The sequence below is a fragment of the Astatotilapia calliptera genome, chromosome 4 (assembly GCF_900246225.1).
Source record: "Astatotilapia calliptera chromosome 4, fAstCal1.2, whole genome shotgun sequence".
Taxonomy (NCBI): domain Eukaryota; kingdom Metazoa; phylum Chordata; class Actinopteri; order Cichliformes; family Cichlidae; genus Astatotilapia; species Astatotilapia calliptera.
The window spans coordinates 8,469,315-8,488,451 of record NC_039305.1 but is presented as its reverse complement, the minus strand read 5'-3'; the positions used below and the strand labels follow the sequence as shown (position 1 = coordinate 8,488,451).

The 19,137-nt window shown below is 40.9% G+C and overlaps 1 protein-coding gene across 1 annotated transcript; it reads left to right on the top strand.

The window, feature by feature from the left end:
• Window positions 1-1,595: 1,595 nt before the first annotated feature.
• c1ql1l2 (complement component 1, q subcomponent-like 1-like 2) lies at window positions 1,596-17,121 on the top strand. Its single transcript, XM_026164400.1, has 2 exons — window positions 1,596-2,424; window positions 15,310-17,121. Exons 1-2 carry the CDS (start codon window positions 1,807-1,809, stop codon window positions 15,487-15,489), a joined length of 798 nt encoding a protein of 265 aa, XP_026020185.1. The 5' UTR covers window positions 1,596-1,806; the 3' UTR covers window positions 15,490-17,121.
• Window positions 17,122-19,137: the final 2,016 nt, after the last annotated feature.

Genomic DNA, 19,137 nt, shown 5'->3' with positions numbered 1-19,137 from the left:
ACTTGATCTGGATCTGAACTTTAAATGCATTTTGTTACTCTATTAGCTGCATTGGCTTAAATACATAAAAGATACATTTAGATATAAAGGGATAAGCCCACCCCTGCTGTTTTTACGCTTGCTTCTGTAAAATCCTATGAATCCTATTTTTCATAGCTTTCCATTTGCATGAACAGACTTGCCAGATTTTCTCCATCCATCACATATTAGTTCTTTTTGTGTTCTGATTTAAAGTTGACCAAAAACAAGCAAAACAAAATTGCTGCAACCCAAACACACATTTCATGATGACTACGTTTGCCATCTACCAACTTTGTCATTTGCTTTCTTACTTTACCATTCATCACACCAAGGGATGAAAATGTCAAACAAATGACATCACTGCTGCATATGGATTTTTTTTCCTCCCAACAAGGACCCTTAATTTGATAAAAACCATGAAATCGATACCTAAAAAAAGACACAAATAAGAAATGGTGTCAGCACATTCAGGTGGAGAAACAGTCTTATTGACACAGGGGGAAGGGGAGTAGAAAAAAAATATATCAGCAGAGGAGCATCAATGCCGGCTGCCCCGAAGAGTGGGGTAGACATGTGATGTTCCACTGAGATCATTAAAAAAAAAAACACACTCAAACCTTTAAGAACAGGTTACATGTGTGGTTGTATGGTCATTCTGTTGGCTCACTGGTCTGTTCTTGGCATTAACTTTTATAATTAGCACCTTTTTTTTCCTGAGAAGCTGCTAGCATTTCCTGGCATGGAAGACTTAAATGTTGTCTTGTGTCTGCACATATATGCATGAATCTTTAGAACCCACCTCCAGGAAAAAAAAAAAAAAGATTGGCTTTCCACAGCTCCATCTTTATTTTTAGAGACTGGATGCTGATGAGAGAGAGGAGAAAGCAAAGGAGTGAGAAACAACATCCCAAGTGGGGAAAGGAGGGAAAGCAAGGAGAGGAGGAACGAGAAGGTTGAAAGAGGGGGAGCAAGGTGGTCAGGGGGTTGTTATGGTTCCTCTGTGGTTTCGGAGCGTGGCTGAAAGAAATGCAGTGTGATGAGAGTCCTTCTACTGAGTGAGCCAGAGAGAGAGAGAGAGAAAAAAAGAGAGAGAGAGAGAGAGAGAGAGAGAGAGAGAGAGAGAGAGAGAAGGGGACGTAGCCACACCAGCCCCTCACTCGGTAGGGGAGCAGAGGGGAAGGGGGGAGGCTCCGCTGCTCTGCCGTATAAAAAGCCAAGCCTGAGAATCCGGCTCCACTAACTCACTATACGTACACACATACACACACACACACACACACACACAGACACACAGTCACAGAGATCCAGTGACTGCTCTGTTTCTCTCACACTCACCCACTCTCATCATCCTCTCTCTCTCTCTCTCTCACTCACTCTCTCTGTCTCGCTCCCTCTGTCTCTCACTCCATTCCTTTGGGCTCTGCATCCTTCTTGCTTCTTCTCACAAGTCAGATTGTGTTTGTAAGTACGTGCTGAATGTCTTCGTGTGGATGTTTGGGTTTCCTTAAGTATTTTTTGTGTGTGTGAGTGACTGCTTGGTTACTTTAGAGTGAGTTAGTGGAGCAGTGAGGTGTATCAAGTGTATGTGGGTCTTTGTCTCACCCTCACACACTCGCCGCTCCTCTTGCAACTCTTCTTGGGATCTGTGGATCCCTTTCCTCGGTGACAGGCTCCCCACACCAAGCAGTCACCATTTCCGCCCCCGGGAGACCCACGCTGGCAGCGCAGCCTCTTCCCCGACTCAGCATCGGGAGGAAGACCCTGGTGGCGGCTGCCGTAGGGGTTATGCTGGTCCTGGTGCTGGTGGTGCTCATCCCCGTGCTCGTCAGCTCCGTGGGTACAGATGCCAGCCACTATGAGATGCTGGGAACCTGCCGTATGGTGTGTGATCCCTACATGAACAAAGGCACTCCAGCCAGCAGCACGAGCTCCACCGGTCTTCAGGCTGAGGCAGAGGCGTTGAGTGACCACAGCAATGTGCTTCCACCCTCCACCTTACTGCAGGGCCCACAGGGGAAGCCTGGCAGGCCAGGCAAGCCGGGACCACCTGGACCGCCGGGAGAACCAGGGCCACCAGGGCCACCAGGACCAGCTGGACCTCCTGGTGACAGAGGAGATCAAGGAAGGACTGGGATTTTGGGTCTGGGGGGTAACGGAGCTATCAGCACAGCCACCTACAGCACAGTACCTCGGGTGGCCTTCTATGCAGGGCTTAAAAATCCCCACGAAGGCTACGAGATCCTCAAGTTTGATGATGTGGTCACCAACTTGGGCAACAACTATGATGGCATTTCGGGCAAGTTCATCTGCAGCATACCGGGTACATACTTCTTCATCTACCATGTGCTGATGAGAGGAGGGGACGGCACAAGCATGTGGGCAGACCTCTGCAAGAATGGCCAGGTTAGTGCTTTGAAACTTTTTCTGAGTTTTCTTTCTCAGCGTAAGACTATCTGACTCCTCTGATGCTCACTCTCCTGTCCTCTCCCGCTTCCTCTGTGGCTCTCCTGCTTAAAGAAGTAGCTTCATGACACACCCTGCATATAAAAAGTGACATTGCGAGACAAGTTGGGCATCTGTCGTCCGCCTCTAAAGCCTAGAGCGCGCAGCTGTGGCATACACCGCGCCTAGAGATAAAGATGTGTTGACCGTTTGCAAGTGCGTCCCCTCTTTGCATGATGCGTCCTGACACTGCCGCGTCCCGCGATCTAGAGGACGGTCACGGTGTGGACTGAGCGTGGGGTGCGACCGATCTTTTTGCTTGTACACTGTAAAATTAGCAAAAAAAAAAAAGAAAGAAAGAAAGAAAAAGGAAAAAACTATCGTGCGTATCGATTTTCCTGAAGTGGAAGCAACGTGAGGAAGGAGTTGAGTATCTAAATTGTTTTAGAGTGAAAACGCTCGAGTGTTTATTAAATCAAATTGCAGAAGTAGAAAGTATTTTTTAACCTACAAGGCTGAATTTTCCAGAGGGCTTTACTTTCATTTTATCAGTTTCGGAGGACGAATTATACTCCATATAAATGTCAGTAGGGAGGGTTATTGTAAGTATTATTAATAATATTATTATTATAACATTCTGTTGCGACATAACTTTATACTCATAGTCGCTGTGAGTGAAAGTAGCAGATGGGGAAATGTGAAATTTCGCTTACAACATATTAACTGTACATTACATGTGGTAGCTTAGCGGACACCGCGGACCAATCCATCTGCCTTTACAGTCGTATTAAATGCATTAGGACGTCTGCATGATCTATTATCGCTTTCTTTGATGCATCATTTTAATGGGGAGCTAACATTATTGTGCGCCCCGGAGGGTCTTCTCAGGTTGGCAATGCGTACCAGATCAGGCTTCCCACCCGCCGTCAGATCTCTTATCTTCAAAACGGCTCAGTAAAATGGTTTGCCTGTAAGCAGATCGGATGCCATGCTACAGTTATTCTTTCTTTTGCTTAACCAGCTTGTGGCTGAGCCCATATCAAACACTGTAGTTTGCTGCAAGTGTAATCACAGACACCAAAAAGCACTATTTGCAGTAAAGAAATTAATATTCGTGTTTATAAAAACAGATCTATTTTACCTGATTTCACCTTTCAACCTGCAACCTGCACACGAAACAATAAAATCTCTATTATAGGAGAAGAAATCATGGCAAATAACAATAATAAAAATAATAACCTTCACATTGCACTTCACACATTATTATGCTTTACTAATGTGGGCTGAAACTGGATGCGTTACAAGCTCTGCTGCACTTAATTCCTTGCCACCATGCATGGTCAGAATACTTTACCCAAACTGAGACACAATATTCATCGTTTAGGAAATGTGACAGACATTTCAGCTTTAAATTAACATCATATGAGAACACTTGTTTCAAGTCACATGAAATGTATTATATTTGGACCACATTCAGAATTTCACAGTGATTCACAGCCTGGTACACAGCAATGAGATTGATCCTCTGAGACTCAGTCTCCAAATGCAATTTAAAAGACCTGCTTCACATTTATTAAATACTATAAAACATATAATGGCTATTTTTCCCTTTTATAATGTTAAGTGACCTGTTTAAAAAATGTAAATATGCAATAGTTAATATGGGGTGCTCAATAACAAGTACTGTGGTCATGATATGTGAGATTTAGAGATGAAATAAGATTTGGTGTGAAACTACTGTGTCACCCAGGGAGATAGAGGTTAAATCCTTTAACCTCACCAAGTTCAAGCCCAGGGAGAAAAAAAGAGTTACAACATTTGCCTTCTATATACAGTATAATGTCTCACTCAACAGTAATGTTTCTGGGTGGGTGTAAAAGCATTGATATATAATAGGGGAAGAAGAACATATGTTCCTATAAAACGCCTTCTGTTCCCGCTTCATTGTGCTCCCAAGAGGAGGGTGTGGAGGTACTTAAGTTAGACGCACAGTGTGCATCACCAGAGACCCGCGTAATGTTTATAAAGTGGTAACTGCTTCTCTTTCTCTGTCTTCCTGTGTCCTATGCACAGCTTATGCATAAATGTTCAGTCCTTCCATGGTGTTTATTAGGTTGCTTGGCTGATGGAGGACGCCCTAGAGACTTAGTTTGTGTAAATGACTGTGAATAGTTATAAATGTTGGGCAACTTATGCTACATCTCTGCTGAAGTGTTCAGAGTCAAACTGAAACTCCTACAGTCACACTGGTGCTTTACTCAGCTCATTAAGGCAGCAAAAAGCTACACTGTGAGTTGGGATAGGGGAGGCCAGGGAATTGCAGACAATACTAGTATTTTATCATCTTTTGGCGTTATTGAAGTGGTGGGTTTCCAGGCCTTGCAGAACTGTTTTACTCCAGCATGTGCACCTCCTACTCCTGGGGTTCTTACAAGCTGTTTCGAACATAAGCATCCAGAGGTTACTTTATTTCTTCTCCGCTTCTTCCACTTTGTGTTTTAACTTGGCAAAGGGCACCAAGTGGAATCCAAACACTGTCTCCAGAACTTTGACACTTTTCAACCTAGAGCAAAAAGTTGCAGTTTTTGGTAAACAAACAAAAGGAAAATCTATTTTCAGCACAGCACACTTTATTCACTTTCCAGCTTCCTCTTCTCACACTTTTTTTTTGGCTTCTTCTTTGCATGTTCTTTTTATTTTTGTGCCAAATATCCCAACCGATCCTAAACTCTTTCCAATAAATCAATGCTTTGCTACAACCTGTCTTGGACACATCCTGAGAGACATGGCAGCAGCTATAAGAAGATAAATTGAATAGACGCAGTAAAAGGAGAAGAAAGAAAGAGGACAGAAAAGAGATAGTTATTGTGCTATTGTGCCATCGAGTCTATTTAATTGTAATTAAAAAGCTTGAACCAGATCCAGGATGTGTTTGCGCTTTTCCTCTCCGTTCCCTTCTTAATATTGTTATTAATCCGCAAAACCGTTTCAGAGTTAATTAAAAGCAATGACTTCAGCGTCAGTCTCTCAAGAGGACCATAGTGAATAATCACTCTGTCTCCTCCTTTAATAAGCTTCAACGTCCTTCGTGCACATGGCTCTTCCCTAGCAATTACCGCAGCAGTCTCCTCCTTACATACACACACATTCGCACATGCTCACACACACACGCGTGCATGATTGCCCCTCCTTTCTAACCCACAGCCTCAACCCACCCCAACTGTGCACTGCCCTCCATCTCTCCTCTGCATCTGGTCTACAGAAGCTCACGTTTTTAAAGGAGCAGAAAGTTTTCATCTTCTGAAAAAGAAAAACTTTTTTTAAAAAGACAATCCAGGTTGCTGTATCACAGGATCGATTTCCTAAAACACAATGCCATCAATATTCTTCGGTTCTTTCAAGTGATGCATTGCACTACAACAGAATAAGTTAAAGTGAACCATCCTTCAACTCATCCATAGGAAAAATCTTTGTATTTTTTTTTTTTTTAACCAAAACCCATCTCAGTCACATGTCATTTCTCAGTCAAACCATTTGCCTCAGCCCATCTCTTCTCATAAAGACACCTCCAGGTGGGACTTCAGCTCTGATACACATGAGCACAAGGCTGTTTATCTTGTTGCTGTGTATCCAGGTGAAACCCACGCATTGTGTTTAGCATCTGGTGTCAATCCCAACATTAAACAAGGGAAGCTGAGCCATCTGGAGAAGGTCTGCTCTGCTTGATTCGATTATTGACATATGTTTTAGAAGAAGAAAAAAAGGTGCAACAAAGAAGTTAAGTTTTAATTAAACCAAATAAGATTTCAGAAAATAAGGCAGATTTTCAGTCATTTTCATTCTTAAAGTGTAAAAAAGGGAGTAATCGTTGCATTCTCGTGGATTATCTGCACACAAATACAGCAATACTTCGACTTGATTGATTTTAACATTCTGGTAATGTTCAGACCTGCTATTCTTCATCGTGGTCTGACTTCAGCACTGAGAGGCCTCTGTGCGTTCGCCTGGTGTAACAGAGAGACTCTGTCTGAAATAGACAGGCGGGGTTTTAGTGAGCTACCCTCAGTCCCTCTTTGCCTGCGGTATTGATCCCCTTATGCGTGTGTGTGGAAGTGTGTGTGCCCATGTATGTGCATTTCTTTCTTCTTCTGACAGACCTGTTTCAATGTGATGTATATCATGGCACTTCTTCTATAATCAGCCTGAGAGGTAGTGAAGGCGGACCTTTGGCCTTGATCTGCTGTGTAATTGGACATTGGATTTGACACTCTGCCGAGTGGAACATTAGAGCTGGCCTAATTAGGTGCGAGGGCTATTAAATGAAGATTGGCCCACGTTGTTAGGAAATACCACACAGATTGGAAATGTCAAGATGACATCGGGCTGTCATCTGAAAGCACTGAGAGAAAATCTATCATTTATTGGTGAAGTTTCAAAAGTTGCTCGAAAGCTGCCCACCACTTGTCAGTAATCATTCAATTACTTTTAAAACATTTTACACTGAGCTTCTCAAATAGAGAGCTATTACAGCTCAGCAGTGCACAGACCATCTGAGCTGGCATCTCAGATTAAGTAACTCATGAAATACTGATAATGTCTAATATCTCAAGTACTGAGAGATCTGAAACATACGGTCCAAAATAGGCTATGGATTGTCTCCTGTGACTGGCTGACTCAAGGATGCTATGGTGTTGACTCACAAGGCTTCTTCATTATAATGAGGGCCATATGGGAGATAGACAAGTGCCCCTGGCCCTCTTATGCAAACATCTCTCTCTCTCTCTCTCTCCTCACGCCCCTGACATTTAGACGTCCCCCGATTTCAGTCTTCACCGATACCCACAATTATTCTCTCCCTCTTCACAGGAAAGCAGCAAGTCAATGGCTCCAAATGACTCACAGTCTGCTACATAACTCAGCGCGTTTAACACTTCATGCCCTCCTTAAAATGAGTATGGGTAAAATATCAACAACTGCCCAGTAAGAACGACACAGACTACTATACGAAAAAATGCATGTCATAACAAAGCTGACATTCTCGCTCTCATCCAACACATATACAAAAACCCACTTTGCCTTTTTTGTAGCTTTCTTGGTAAGAATAAAGGAAACTCTCGGTGCCTCGAGGATTACTATGAAACAAAGTGGAAAACAGGCTCAGTGTGAACAAAGGTTGAAAATTTTGCAGTGAAAGTGTCTTTTCAGACAATGCTAGAAGCAGTGATTGTGGTTTTGGTGGTGATGCTCGAGGCAGACTGTGCTGTGCTGTATCTCGGTAATTAACTGACCGCGATGAAGCAGACACAACAAAGAAAAGAGTGGCTGGATTGCGGGTCAAAGTTCATTCCTCTTTTTTCCTCCCCCACCACTGTTTCCTCTGACAGGCTTCTTTCAGTGGCTCTTTCAGGAGAAGCTGCCCGAGTTTCATCCTCTTTGTCGCCACTGATAAACTGCAATACTAATAATCAGGCCCTGGGAAAAGGTTTTACGGTATTTGTATCACGTACTGCTGCTACATGCTATAAACTAATGAACTAACACCTGATACCAAACTCACCTTAAGCATTACTGTAGGCAATTTCATAAACAGTGAGAGGTCTGTGCTGTAAAGTCACTGCGTTTCAAAGCAGGTTGAGCAGGTACAAAGAGAACAGCTGGTGAAATTAATTCAGGAGACCTTTTTTTACTCGCTTCTGACAGATGGCAAATCTGCTCTTACCATTTCACTTCTCTTATCATGTTTTCACTTAGGTCTCCAACAAATGAACGTGTAAACACATGCCACTTTCTGACAGTACAATTCTCTTGCAACCCCTCGTACTTTCCTGTTCTCATTACTTTAGTAAAATTGTGTCTCTAGCGCACGCGGCTGCATAAAAATGCATTTCCATGTAGCATGTCTCTCTTTGTGTCGCTCTGTCATGGTGCGTGTATGCGTTTGCACGTGTGTCGCAGGAATGCGTTGAATAGGGCTCGGTAGAGATGGCGTGCTATCTAAGCTGCCATTAGGCATGCGGTTCACGGCTGGAATGTTCAAACACAATTAGATGGCAGCACACTTTGATTTAAAAGGGGACCAATAGACTCGTTGATCCAAAATGGAGGCTCAACATCAAGTCAACAAATCCCTGTCAGAGAAGCCACGAGACATGTCCTTGTCACGGTGACAAAGCCTCTTGTAAGATCACTGTCCCATTGAGATGTTTCAGGCCTGTCTCGTGGCAGACAACAGACAAAGAAAAAAAACTGAATTTTTACAGAGTTTACAATTAAACTCAGCAAGCTGCGCCAGCTGAATGCAAATAATGCAAAGCGCCTTTTAGATAATAGGTTGATTGTAAAGGAAATCCCAAGTGACTGAGGGTGAGTGACGGTTTTAATAATGTTCCACAAATTCATCCTTCAGATTAATGCTATCATTACTGATAGCTGTAACATTCACATTTAAGAGAAACTGCACTGTTACAGGCATGTATTATTAAGTCCAAGCACAGCCCTGTATTTTTTTTGTCTTAAATATTATTCAATAAAGGCCATCATGTTGATGATATGACGGATTCAAACATGCACGAGCAGCCACGAGGAAGACAACATCGCCTGACACCTCATTTACCATTGCTGGAGCCGCCGCTTACGGCCTCACGCTTTGTTTGTCTTGTCAAAGTTCCTCTACATATTCCGTGTCAAGGTCACGCACTGCCAGTTGGCTGTTTGTCCTGCTCATCTCTGGCTATACATCTGCCATACCCTGAATTTAGACCTCTGGCTCATATCGCAAGCAAGTTTTGTGCAGAGGAGTGAAAGCGGGAGGGGGGGGAGAGAAAAGAGAAAAAGAAAAACAGCTCCAATAGGAGCTCCCTGATCATTATTTCAAAAATAGTGAGAGGTTTTATTCATGCATGCTTATCACTGAAAGCAAGCGAAGGAGGTCTAGACTGCGGCAGTTAGTCTCAGAAGGGGATAAAAACCATTAGAGCAAAGAAACAAAACAAAACAAAAATATCACTGTGGATGAACTACAAGGATTTCAGGGAAGTTTGCTTTCACCAGGGCTTTGCTCATTCCATCTCTGCCAAAAAAACCCGTTATATTTGTATTGTTCATCTCCCCCCCCAAAAAAAATCCCATAAATCATTTACTTCAAGATGGCCTAAATTTAGCCCTTTAAAGAGCAAGAAAAGAGAATAACTTAACGATATTACACATCTGTGACATTGCCAAAGGTTTTCCGCTTCTGTGCGACTGCCTGCAAAGCAAATATTTTGGTAAAGTTTCATTAAAAATCTCAGCTGACAAATCCTCCAGAGCCATCATCACCTGCTTCCCCTACAATCCAAGGCGGTAACCCTCTAATAAGATGGTGTTGACTTTGCACACTCATTGCATATCATTTCGTATTACTATGCACCGGACACTGGCATCTTAGAATCAGAACAGGAGGTTTTGTTTGCACATCGATATGAGCTGCGCTAGATTTAATCAGGAGGATAAACAATAAGAAAAAAAATGTACAATATTCCATATATTACTTCTGGATCTTAAAACCTCTCCTCGGAATTTCATTATCCAAAATTAGCCTTTACATTATTTGCACATTTCGTACTAGTGTGACACTGTCCACACTGCTGTTAGAGAACTTGTCAGGCCCTCCACAACTTTCCACCTTTCTTACGTCTATCTCACTTGTTAATTATGAATTTCACAGTCTTTTATCAAGCATTTGTTTAATCGATACATTTTTTTTTTAAAGTGGAAAGCTGAAGAAGTGTCAGTCTTGACTTGAATTTAAAGCAGTGAGCTAAAGGTAATGCAAAGAAGAGTTCATAAAACGCATCTGCAAGTAACAAAGTATAAGATTTTGCATTATGTTGACTCTATAGCAGAATCGTTATCACACATGTTAATACTGACCAAGCCATTTCTCTCACTGTGGGGGTACTATTATTATTATTATTATTTCTTGAGGTATTAGCAGAAATGTAGCTGCACCTAAAGTAAGATGTAGCATTAACAGCATACAAAACAGGTTGTAAATACGGTGTCCTAAATAGGACATCTTGAGACTCAAATGCTTTTTACAGTTGCGGTTAAAGAACACCTCTGTTTTTGATTTCACGACCCACTGTAGCCTTTTGTGTACGCCGGGCTGTTCATCATTGTATTGCTGCAGCAGAGAAGCCCTTACTGGCTCCAAAAAGCTTCCCTGAAAGAATTTTGTGGTTTCTATCAGAAGCTTTTCAATCTTGAACCATGTAAAGTTTAAAAATGCAGAATTTTAATTAAATCATTTTATAAATACACGTAATTGTCAGGTCGAGCTCATGAAACAGTTATTCAAACTACTGAATGCTGAGTTCATGAAGCTTTACATTTGCTATTTTAATAAGACTGGTACGCCTCTGCACATCCTCTGCACACTTTTATGTTTCCAACAGCAGGTTTTCAAAAATCAACAGAAGATGAGCTAAGAGTTTAGTGCTGACAGCATTAGCTGTTGTAGCAGGAAAGACAATAGAAAAACATTTTTTAATTTAAAAAATGCTTCATTAGTCAATGGTATATACTTAAATTACACAAATAATCTATATATTATTATTATTTTATACATTTAAATGCAAAGAAAATCTGTTTTAGGTTCCCCATTAGATTTGGCACCAGTGATACCTTCTGTGCAGGAGAGCTCTGTCAGTAGCTGGCTTGCCCAAACATTTGTCAATATGCCTGTTGTGTGTGTTCCCTTTAAACAGGGCAACTAATTATTGGGCATTCTCGGCATTATTGGGCATGCCTGTTGAGCTACTTGTCGACTCCCACTCAAAAATCCCAGATTTAAAGATTTGTGGACACTGAGTTAAAGATAGGCCTGAAATAGACTTTGGAGACCCCATAATGAGCCACAAGAAACACTGCAAATGCACACGAACTATTGATTTGGATTCAACTTTACTGACCAGACTAAGTGCTTAATAGGCTTATTTAACCACAAGATACTTTTAAGGATGTACAGTGCTTTCTTTTTTTCCATCTCTAGAGAATTAATGATCTTCCTGTTCGATTGTGCTCCATTTGAATTACATATGATGTCGTTTGTCTAGTTAGTAACTGTTTAATAGCACTGAGCCACGATGCAGACGCTAAGTAGAGAGTTACACTTTTTTTGTGTGTGTTTTGCTTTTTGTCTTTGTTTTTGTCCTCTACACCAAGCACAACACTGGTTGAGTGAAAAAGATTATAAACGATAGCGATTTAAAAACCACGACAAGCGTAATTAACAATGAAAAAGCAGAGAATTCTTAGTTGACTTCTGCTTTACAGAGTGTTATACTTAGTTACAGTTCATTGTTTAGCTTTCTGGCCTCAGATCTACTGTTTTAGTTCACCCACACTGCCTTCTTATTGCCATTTCAGGTAAGAAGCAGCTGTTTTCTAAAAAACAGTAGACATGTTCTTGCACAATTAGCTGGTGAGCATAGTGGAGAATTTACCTGATACGAAGTCGACAATATGCATATGTGGTAAATATGTAATGAAAATTAAAGCTGTTTTTTTTTGTCTTTATATTTAGATCACAGACTTTTTACATTTAAACACCGACAAAATGATTTGTTATAGGCACACCTCTATGTCAGAGTGTTACATGGGGATCTACACCAGCTCTGAGGTCTATGGTGGAAAGGCCATCACATCGCAGCTTTTGTGATGTTTTTGTGATGTACATAACAATTAAGTCTAGAAAAGAAAGCGATTAAAGACAAACACAGATTACCAGTGATGTGGTTCTTCCTTGTTTGAGGCATGTGTCATATATCAAGGACATGCTGATTGTGTTTGTGTCATTATTTTCTCTAGCATAAAACAAAAAGAATATTTGGCTCCAGTTCCTTTGCTGTTGATTACTATTACCGGTTTATGTATATTTACTGAATCCACATCCACTTCTTGCTTCCTTCTCTGCCGTTTGCCTTAAGTTTGATTTTCAGCATTTGGCATAATTGAAGCTACAGACATCCTAAAAAACATCCTACCTCTTCTTCTTCTTTTCCTTTTCTTCGCTGTTTCCTTTAGGGGTCATCGTGACTGATCATTCTACCATTAAGCTGTAAAAGCCACATGGTTGTCTGCATTTGTATATCAGGATTGCCAGCCTATTACTCTAGTCCTAAATAAAAGAGGGTGAAGAAGAGCAATGAGTCTGTTAACTCCACATTAAAGCGAACGCTTCCTCTGAGCTAATATTCATTGTTTAAAGCCAATTTTACACTTTCAGATCTTGAGAATAATTTCTAAATGTGTTTTTAAAAGGTTGTATAAAGCCTTATGTTTCTTCAACTGGTGTCACTAATGAAGTTTAAACCTGAAAAATAATTTGGAGGTGTGAAGTTAGAAAGAAGTTGGAATACTAGAGCCTTTGAGCCCACTCCTCATCTCTGCTTAAAGCTTACAGCTCGAGGCTATATTAGCTGCTACTTGTGCAACACACCACTGTCTCCAGCTGAACTGGTGCCAGATTTTTGTCAAGGAAGCAGACTCTGTTGAGTGAACAAAAAACCAAAAAAAACCAAACAATATCTCTGCTACTGCTGCAGACATAAAAAAGACCATCATGAGAATGACACTGTAGGAGTGTAATAATAAATTGGATGAGCACTCTTTTAATTTAAAATCGAATGTGCTAGAAGCAAAACAACACAAAATAATGCATGGCACTACTGCCAGACTGAAGTGAGAATTGAGAATAAGGCTTTCATAAAAGCTGTTGTTGACCAACTTAGGATCTTCATTCAGCTGGTTTGCCTTTAATTTCACTCTTTACCTTTCAGCTGGAAAACAGGGAGGCTAAAGATTTTAGTCTTTAAAATGTAGCTTCAGAAAGTTCTTGAATCATCGGGCCCCATCTTATCTTACCTTATAGCTATGGATCACCCCAACAGAGCACTTTGCTCTCAGATGGCAGGCTTACTTGTGGTTTCTAGGGTATTTAAAAGTAAAATGGGGGCAGAGCCTTCAGCTTCCAGGCCCCTCTTCTGTGGAACCAGCTCCCAGTTTGGATTTGGGAGACAGATATCCTCTCTGGTTTTAAGATTGGGCTTAAAACTGTCCCTTTAAAAAAAAAAGCATGTAGCTAAGGCTGGATGAGGTGACGCTGAATCCTCCTTTAGTTACGGTGCAGTAGGTGTAGGTTCTTGGGGGATTCCCATGATGCATTGAGTATTTCTTCTTCAGTCACGTTTTCCACTCCCTATGTGTTTATACATCTCTGTGCATGTAATCATTAGTTATTATTAGTATGGCTCCCTTTCACAGCGTGTCTATACCCTGTCTCCCTCCCCTCACCCCAACAGGATGTGGCAGATGGCTGCCACTTCCTGAGCCTGGTTCTGTTGGAGGATTTTTCCTGTTAAAAGGGAGTTTTTCCTTCCCACTGTTGCTCAAGCACTTGCTCATACGGGGTCATATGGTTGTTGGGGGTTTCTCTGTTTTCTCTGCATCGTTGTAGGGTTTTTACTTTACACTATACAGCAGCTTGAGGCAACTTTTGTTGTGATTTAGCTATATAAATATTGGATTGAATTGAAAAGCATTATGCAGTACTCATTCCTACTTAAATAATCACTGTTAGAACAGCTCTCTGCCACACACACAAGTACACACATGCGATAAACCACAGCTATTGTTTCAAGACTCATGTGGGACTGCACCTACACTTAAAAACACAGCACGTTTGTAGTGGATGTCTTAATTACCCCGGACAGGTTATTTAGAAACTGCTCCAAATGTCCTGCAGACAGAGTGCCAAAACACACAGGCACACAGGGACACAAACACACACATACACACATGTGGCCAGACAGAAGCTGCAAACCCAAAAACAACAACAACAAAGTTCTTTTTTCCTCTTTTTGATGCAAACTCATTCCAGCGATTCCCATCACTCCTCTTAGTTATCAGATATTTCTGCTTATACTCAGTAAACATCTTTTATGTTTTGTTTCTTCTAATTTCCTCCACACTGTGACCCCCCAGAGTAAGCCCTGTTGTTGCATTTCTGAGACTTTTGGAGCGCATTTTGCTTCAAGGTCGAACAATAGCTCTGCAAAAGACCCCTGGCTTGATTGAAACCATAAATCTGCCTGACACAGAGGCTAAAGTTTTGGGTCGGTTTTATATGTTTAATATCAATATTAAAAAGATATATTTGTCAAAAAAAAAAAAATCGACTTCAAAATGAAACCAAATCGAAATGTATGTCCTAAATGATAAATTACCTTCCTGTTGAATAAACATTATTGCTCTCTTATGATAAAAAAAAAAGCTTCTCTTTTTTGCACTTTCATTATTCCATGTCATAAATAATGCAGTTCTGCTTCTTAATTAGCAGAATATCAATAAAGAAAATTCTATGAACTTTAGACCATTGAGACAGGAAGAGGATGCTAGCTTTATTTTAAATGTTAATCTAAGTTGACTTTAAAAATAATGTAATTTTAAAACTGTAAGCTTGGGGTTTCCTGAATATATTCACCATTGTAATCAAAACTGTATTTGCTATGTGTATTTTCTTACAAGCTTCTATGCTCAAATGCCAAACACATTCCCTGCTCAAAATAGCAAATGTAATGTCTGTACATCCTTGGAGATATATGAGTACTTACATGCGCTAAGTGCTTTTAGGTTAGATTTACAGTAATATAGACTTGTAAGAGTGAATACAGTATCTGTCTTAGCATGAGAGACTGACACCTGATTCATAGCATTTGCTAAATACATTAAGCTAATGTACTGATACCTTTAGCAACTATGAAGGCTACCTCTTCTTTACGTGTTTATCTGCTCCTGGCCTTGCAGGTTCGTGCCAGTGCCATTGCCCAAGATGCTGACCAGAACTATGACTACGCCTCCAACAGTGTCATCCTCCATCTGGATGCAGGAGACGAAGTGTACATCAAACTGGATGGAGGCAAAGCCCACGGTGGCAACAACAACAAGTACAGCACCTTCTCTGGCTTCATCCTCTACGCAGACTGAGAACACACAGACACAGAGACAGTCAGACAGGAAGAGACTCAGACTAAGTGTAGTATGACGGGGGGGGGGGGGGGTGTATGTGTTAAAAGCCTGGAATGCTTTCTAGTTTTCCTAATTCTCTCCATCATCACGGACACCTCTGCTTCGTATCCATCAGTCAAGACATCCAGGTTCTGTAGCCAAGTCTGGATGCAAAGCTCCTGAGGACTGAGAGGAGCTCGGTTGGGCGTGTGTGGGAGGAGTGGGATGTTAGGTGGAGGTGGGCCGGTTTTTCCACACTCCTTGCCACAGTGCCACTGGTCAAAAGCTCCTCACTCTCAGTGTCTCTCCTCTTTAGCCCTGCTCCATTGCACAGAAATATCAACAAATATGAAAACCCTGCTAAGTGGATGATCTCACCTCTTCTCTCCACAGCGGCAGCAGTCAGCTGCAGTATCAGTGGACTGAAGTGACTGAAACTTATAGTGTTGTTCCGTGAAATTTTCCTTAGATTGTGTTTTCATTTTGTAGACATGCATAATATTCAACACGAGCAAGATTTAAAAAAAATAATAAATAAAAGAGAATATATTTGTCCCTTGTGAAGATATCCTGTTTGACTGAGAGATGTTATTTGTGATGCAGCTCAGAGCTCTAACAGCTGGAAAACAAATCTTTAAATCAAGAGTTTCACTATTTTATAGCAGTGTGTGTTTTTCTTCATTTCTAGGTAAAACAAGGTAACTATTATTCATGTGGAGAATAACAATACATTCTGCACTTCCAGTGTATCTGAAGAAGAAAACATCTAATATAGACAATACCCTTTCCAGAAACCACCTCACACTGTTTCTGGCACTGTCACAAATGTCCTGCTGCTCTTCAGATTAAAGGAGGGCATAAATAATCTTTTCAATGTTCTAGCTTCATGTAGATGTTCCACTCAGTACAACTAGTTATGTGATACAGAAAATTTTCAAACTCAGAGGTAACCCAATTGAAGAACGCCAATCCTTTCCTCTTTTCTGTTATGCCGACCTCCAAGGTTTCTTGCGAGGTATTAAAAATGAAGAAGAAGAAGAAGCAGCGAGCAAGGAAAAGAAAGTCACAAATGCAGAGAAAGAGTCAGAAGTGAGTGAGATGGGGAGGTAGAGGAGGCGTTCAAGCACAGTGAAAGTGAGTGGGCAATTTTTATGTTTCAGTGTCTTCACTGGATGTCATCCATTCATTAGCTGCATATTCAATGACACACAGGCATTATGGTAATATTTACTCGACATGGCTGCCTGATGGCTTGCTTGAGAATGAAACTGATTGGGTGAGTGACTTGGCCTATTATGACCGCACGTTTGAGTGTATGCGTGTTTGCGTTTGTGCGCGTATGTGTGTATTCTGTGCATACCAGTGAGTGTATGCATCTTAGCATGTGCCGTGCCATAATTACATTGTTATTTTTCAGAGTTATCCTGTGCTACAGCCAATGACATATATTTTACGCAGCAGCCAATGAGATTGTGCTCTGTAGGGTGGAGCCTCTATAGATATGATGAGAAGAACAAACAGCTTGTAATTGAAATCTATGACTTGTTTGTCTATCTTATCTTTTGGAATTGTTGAATACATTTCAATAATAAATGGGATTTTTTTGAGTGACTTGTCTCAGGAGAATTTTTGAATCCCAAATACACTAATTAAGGCAAATTATCTGTAAAAGAGCTCATTCGCTCTGTGAGATTAACTGCAGCGACAGCAAAAAACATGACTGGAAATGTGCGTTTCTTGTTCTGTTTGAAGCGAGAATTCGAATAATGGACACTCAGTGCACAACAATAAAAAGATCCTATCAGCAAATCCCTTATCTCTCTTTTCTCTGGAGAATGCAAAGTGTATCCAGGATGACGAGCATCCAGGGAGAGATGTCTGTGTTTATGCTCCCCCCGCCATGTCCCATCCTGAAGTGATCCTGTGGTGCTTCTCTCCATCTGGAAAGGTGCTCTTGGAGATAAAGACTCTCCAACTTTAGCAACATCCTCCAGTGGAGTAAAATGCCTTTTTTGAATGCAGATGAGCCCTTAGGGAAATGCAGGCTATTCCTCAATCTGCAATCACAGTTTCTTTTCACAGATTCACATCAACAGGGGTATGATATACCTAGCGAGGAAGTGAGGACGGAGAAGAGAAGACAGGGGGAGGAAAGATTGAGAACGATAGAAACGGAGCAGAATATGGTTTGACAAAGACCGATGGAAACATGAGAGAAAGAGCAGGCCACAGAGAAGTAATGGGGAATGGATAGATAGGGAAGGAGAAGGTAAAGAGAAATATAAGGAAGACAGAAATAAAAGGGGGTGGTACTGATTTGGGGTGAAGAGTGAGGAGGGGTGGATTGTTTTCAGGGTAGAGTGATTCCCTGTCGGGCCTGTGTGAGGTGTCAGGAGAGATTAGCCAGCGTGAAGCTGGAGGAGAGAGCTTGAGATAGCTTAGATTGGACAAGTGTCAAGGACTGGACATTCCTCGGACCTGGCAGGAATGGGATGTGACACTGGCTGCCATGCTCGCCTGCACTACTTTGCTCTTAAGGGGGCATTCACCCCTCTCTGTATCATTTTATGAAATTTCCTCAAGCATATAGCAAGTTTATTCCAAACACATCAGTGATATTGAGAGTGCTTGAGCATCTTAACAGCTGTAATTGTTCCAGGTTTAATTTTAAAGACATTGCCATCAGCAGGGGAAAAGAAAAGGTCTTCAGGATTAAATTCTGTGCCAAGTAAAGCTGAGATTTACTTCAGCACAAATAAACTAAACAACATCAAATCTCAATTCACAGTCAGAAGGTAAAAAGGTAGCAAAAGGACAATTTTATTTCATATTTATCACTGTCATGTAGCATTATATTCAGGAGAAATAGGTGAAACTAAAAAAATGTTACTAAAAAACTTCTAAAAATGTAATTATATATATTTTTTGCAGGAAAGATTAGCTATAAATAACGAGAGTAGTGATTAGATGGTGAAAACAGCAACCAAAATAATTAATTCTAAATTAATGAATTAATTTGTGCAAGGAGGAGATATTTTTGGAACTCAACCTGTTTTTCTACTAAAGAAACACTAAATGTTTCATTCATTTTTAATGCAACATAACACTGAACAAATACAATGAACAGTGTGTGCTGTGATAACTTGATGACATGCATCAACACAATCAGAATATGTTATAGTATGATGTATGCTAAAAGGTTACTTGAAAGATGATTTATGAAGGATTGTGAAAATAATGTAAGACATTTTACTTGTAATTAAAATATAGCACTAAAAATGAGATGCTTCATTTATTTCTATTGTTTGTGATTTTTATTTATTTGTTTGTTTTTGTGCTGTGGATCTCACAGAAGCTTCTGATTACGTCAGCAGTGTTGCCGATGTTTTGCCCTGTGAATGCACCTTAAACATGTTGACTGTTTGCCTATTTACTAATTACTGAGGTGCAACTGTAGCAATGTCTGCACTGGTAATGTCACCTGCTTATCATCACGAGAGAACACTGAGCCCAGATGTTTCTCATGCCGCTAAAGGGGCCCTGCTGCATAAGCCTCCGCCCTTGCAAACAAGCAAACACAGAATAAGTCTATTTCCAGAATAACACGCATTCATTTACTGGCTTCTT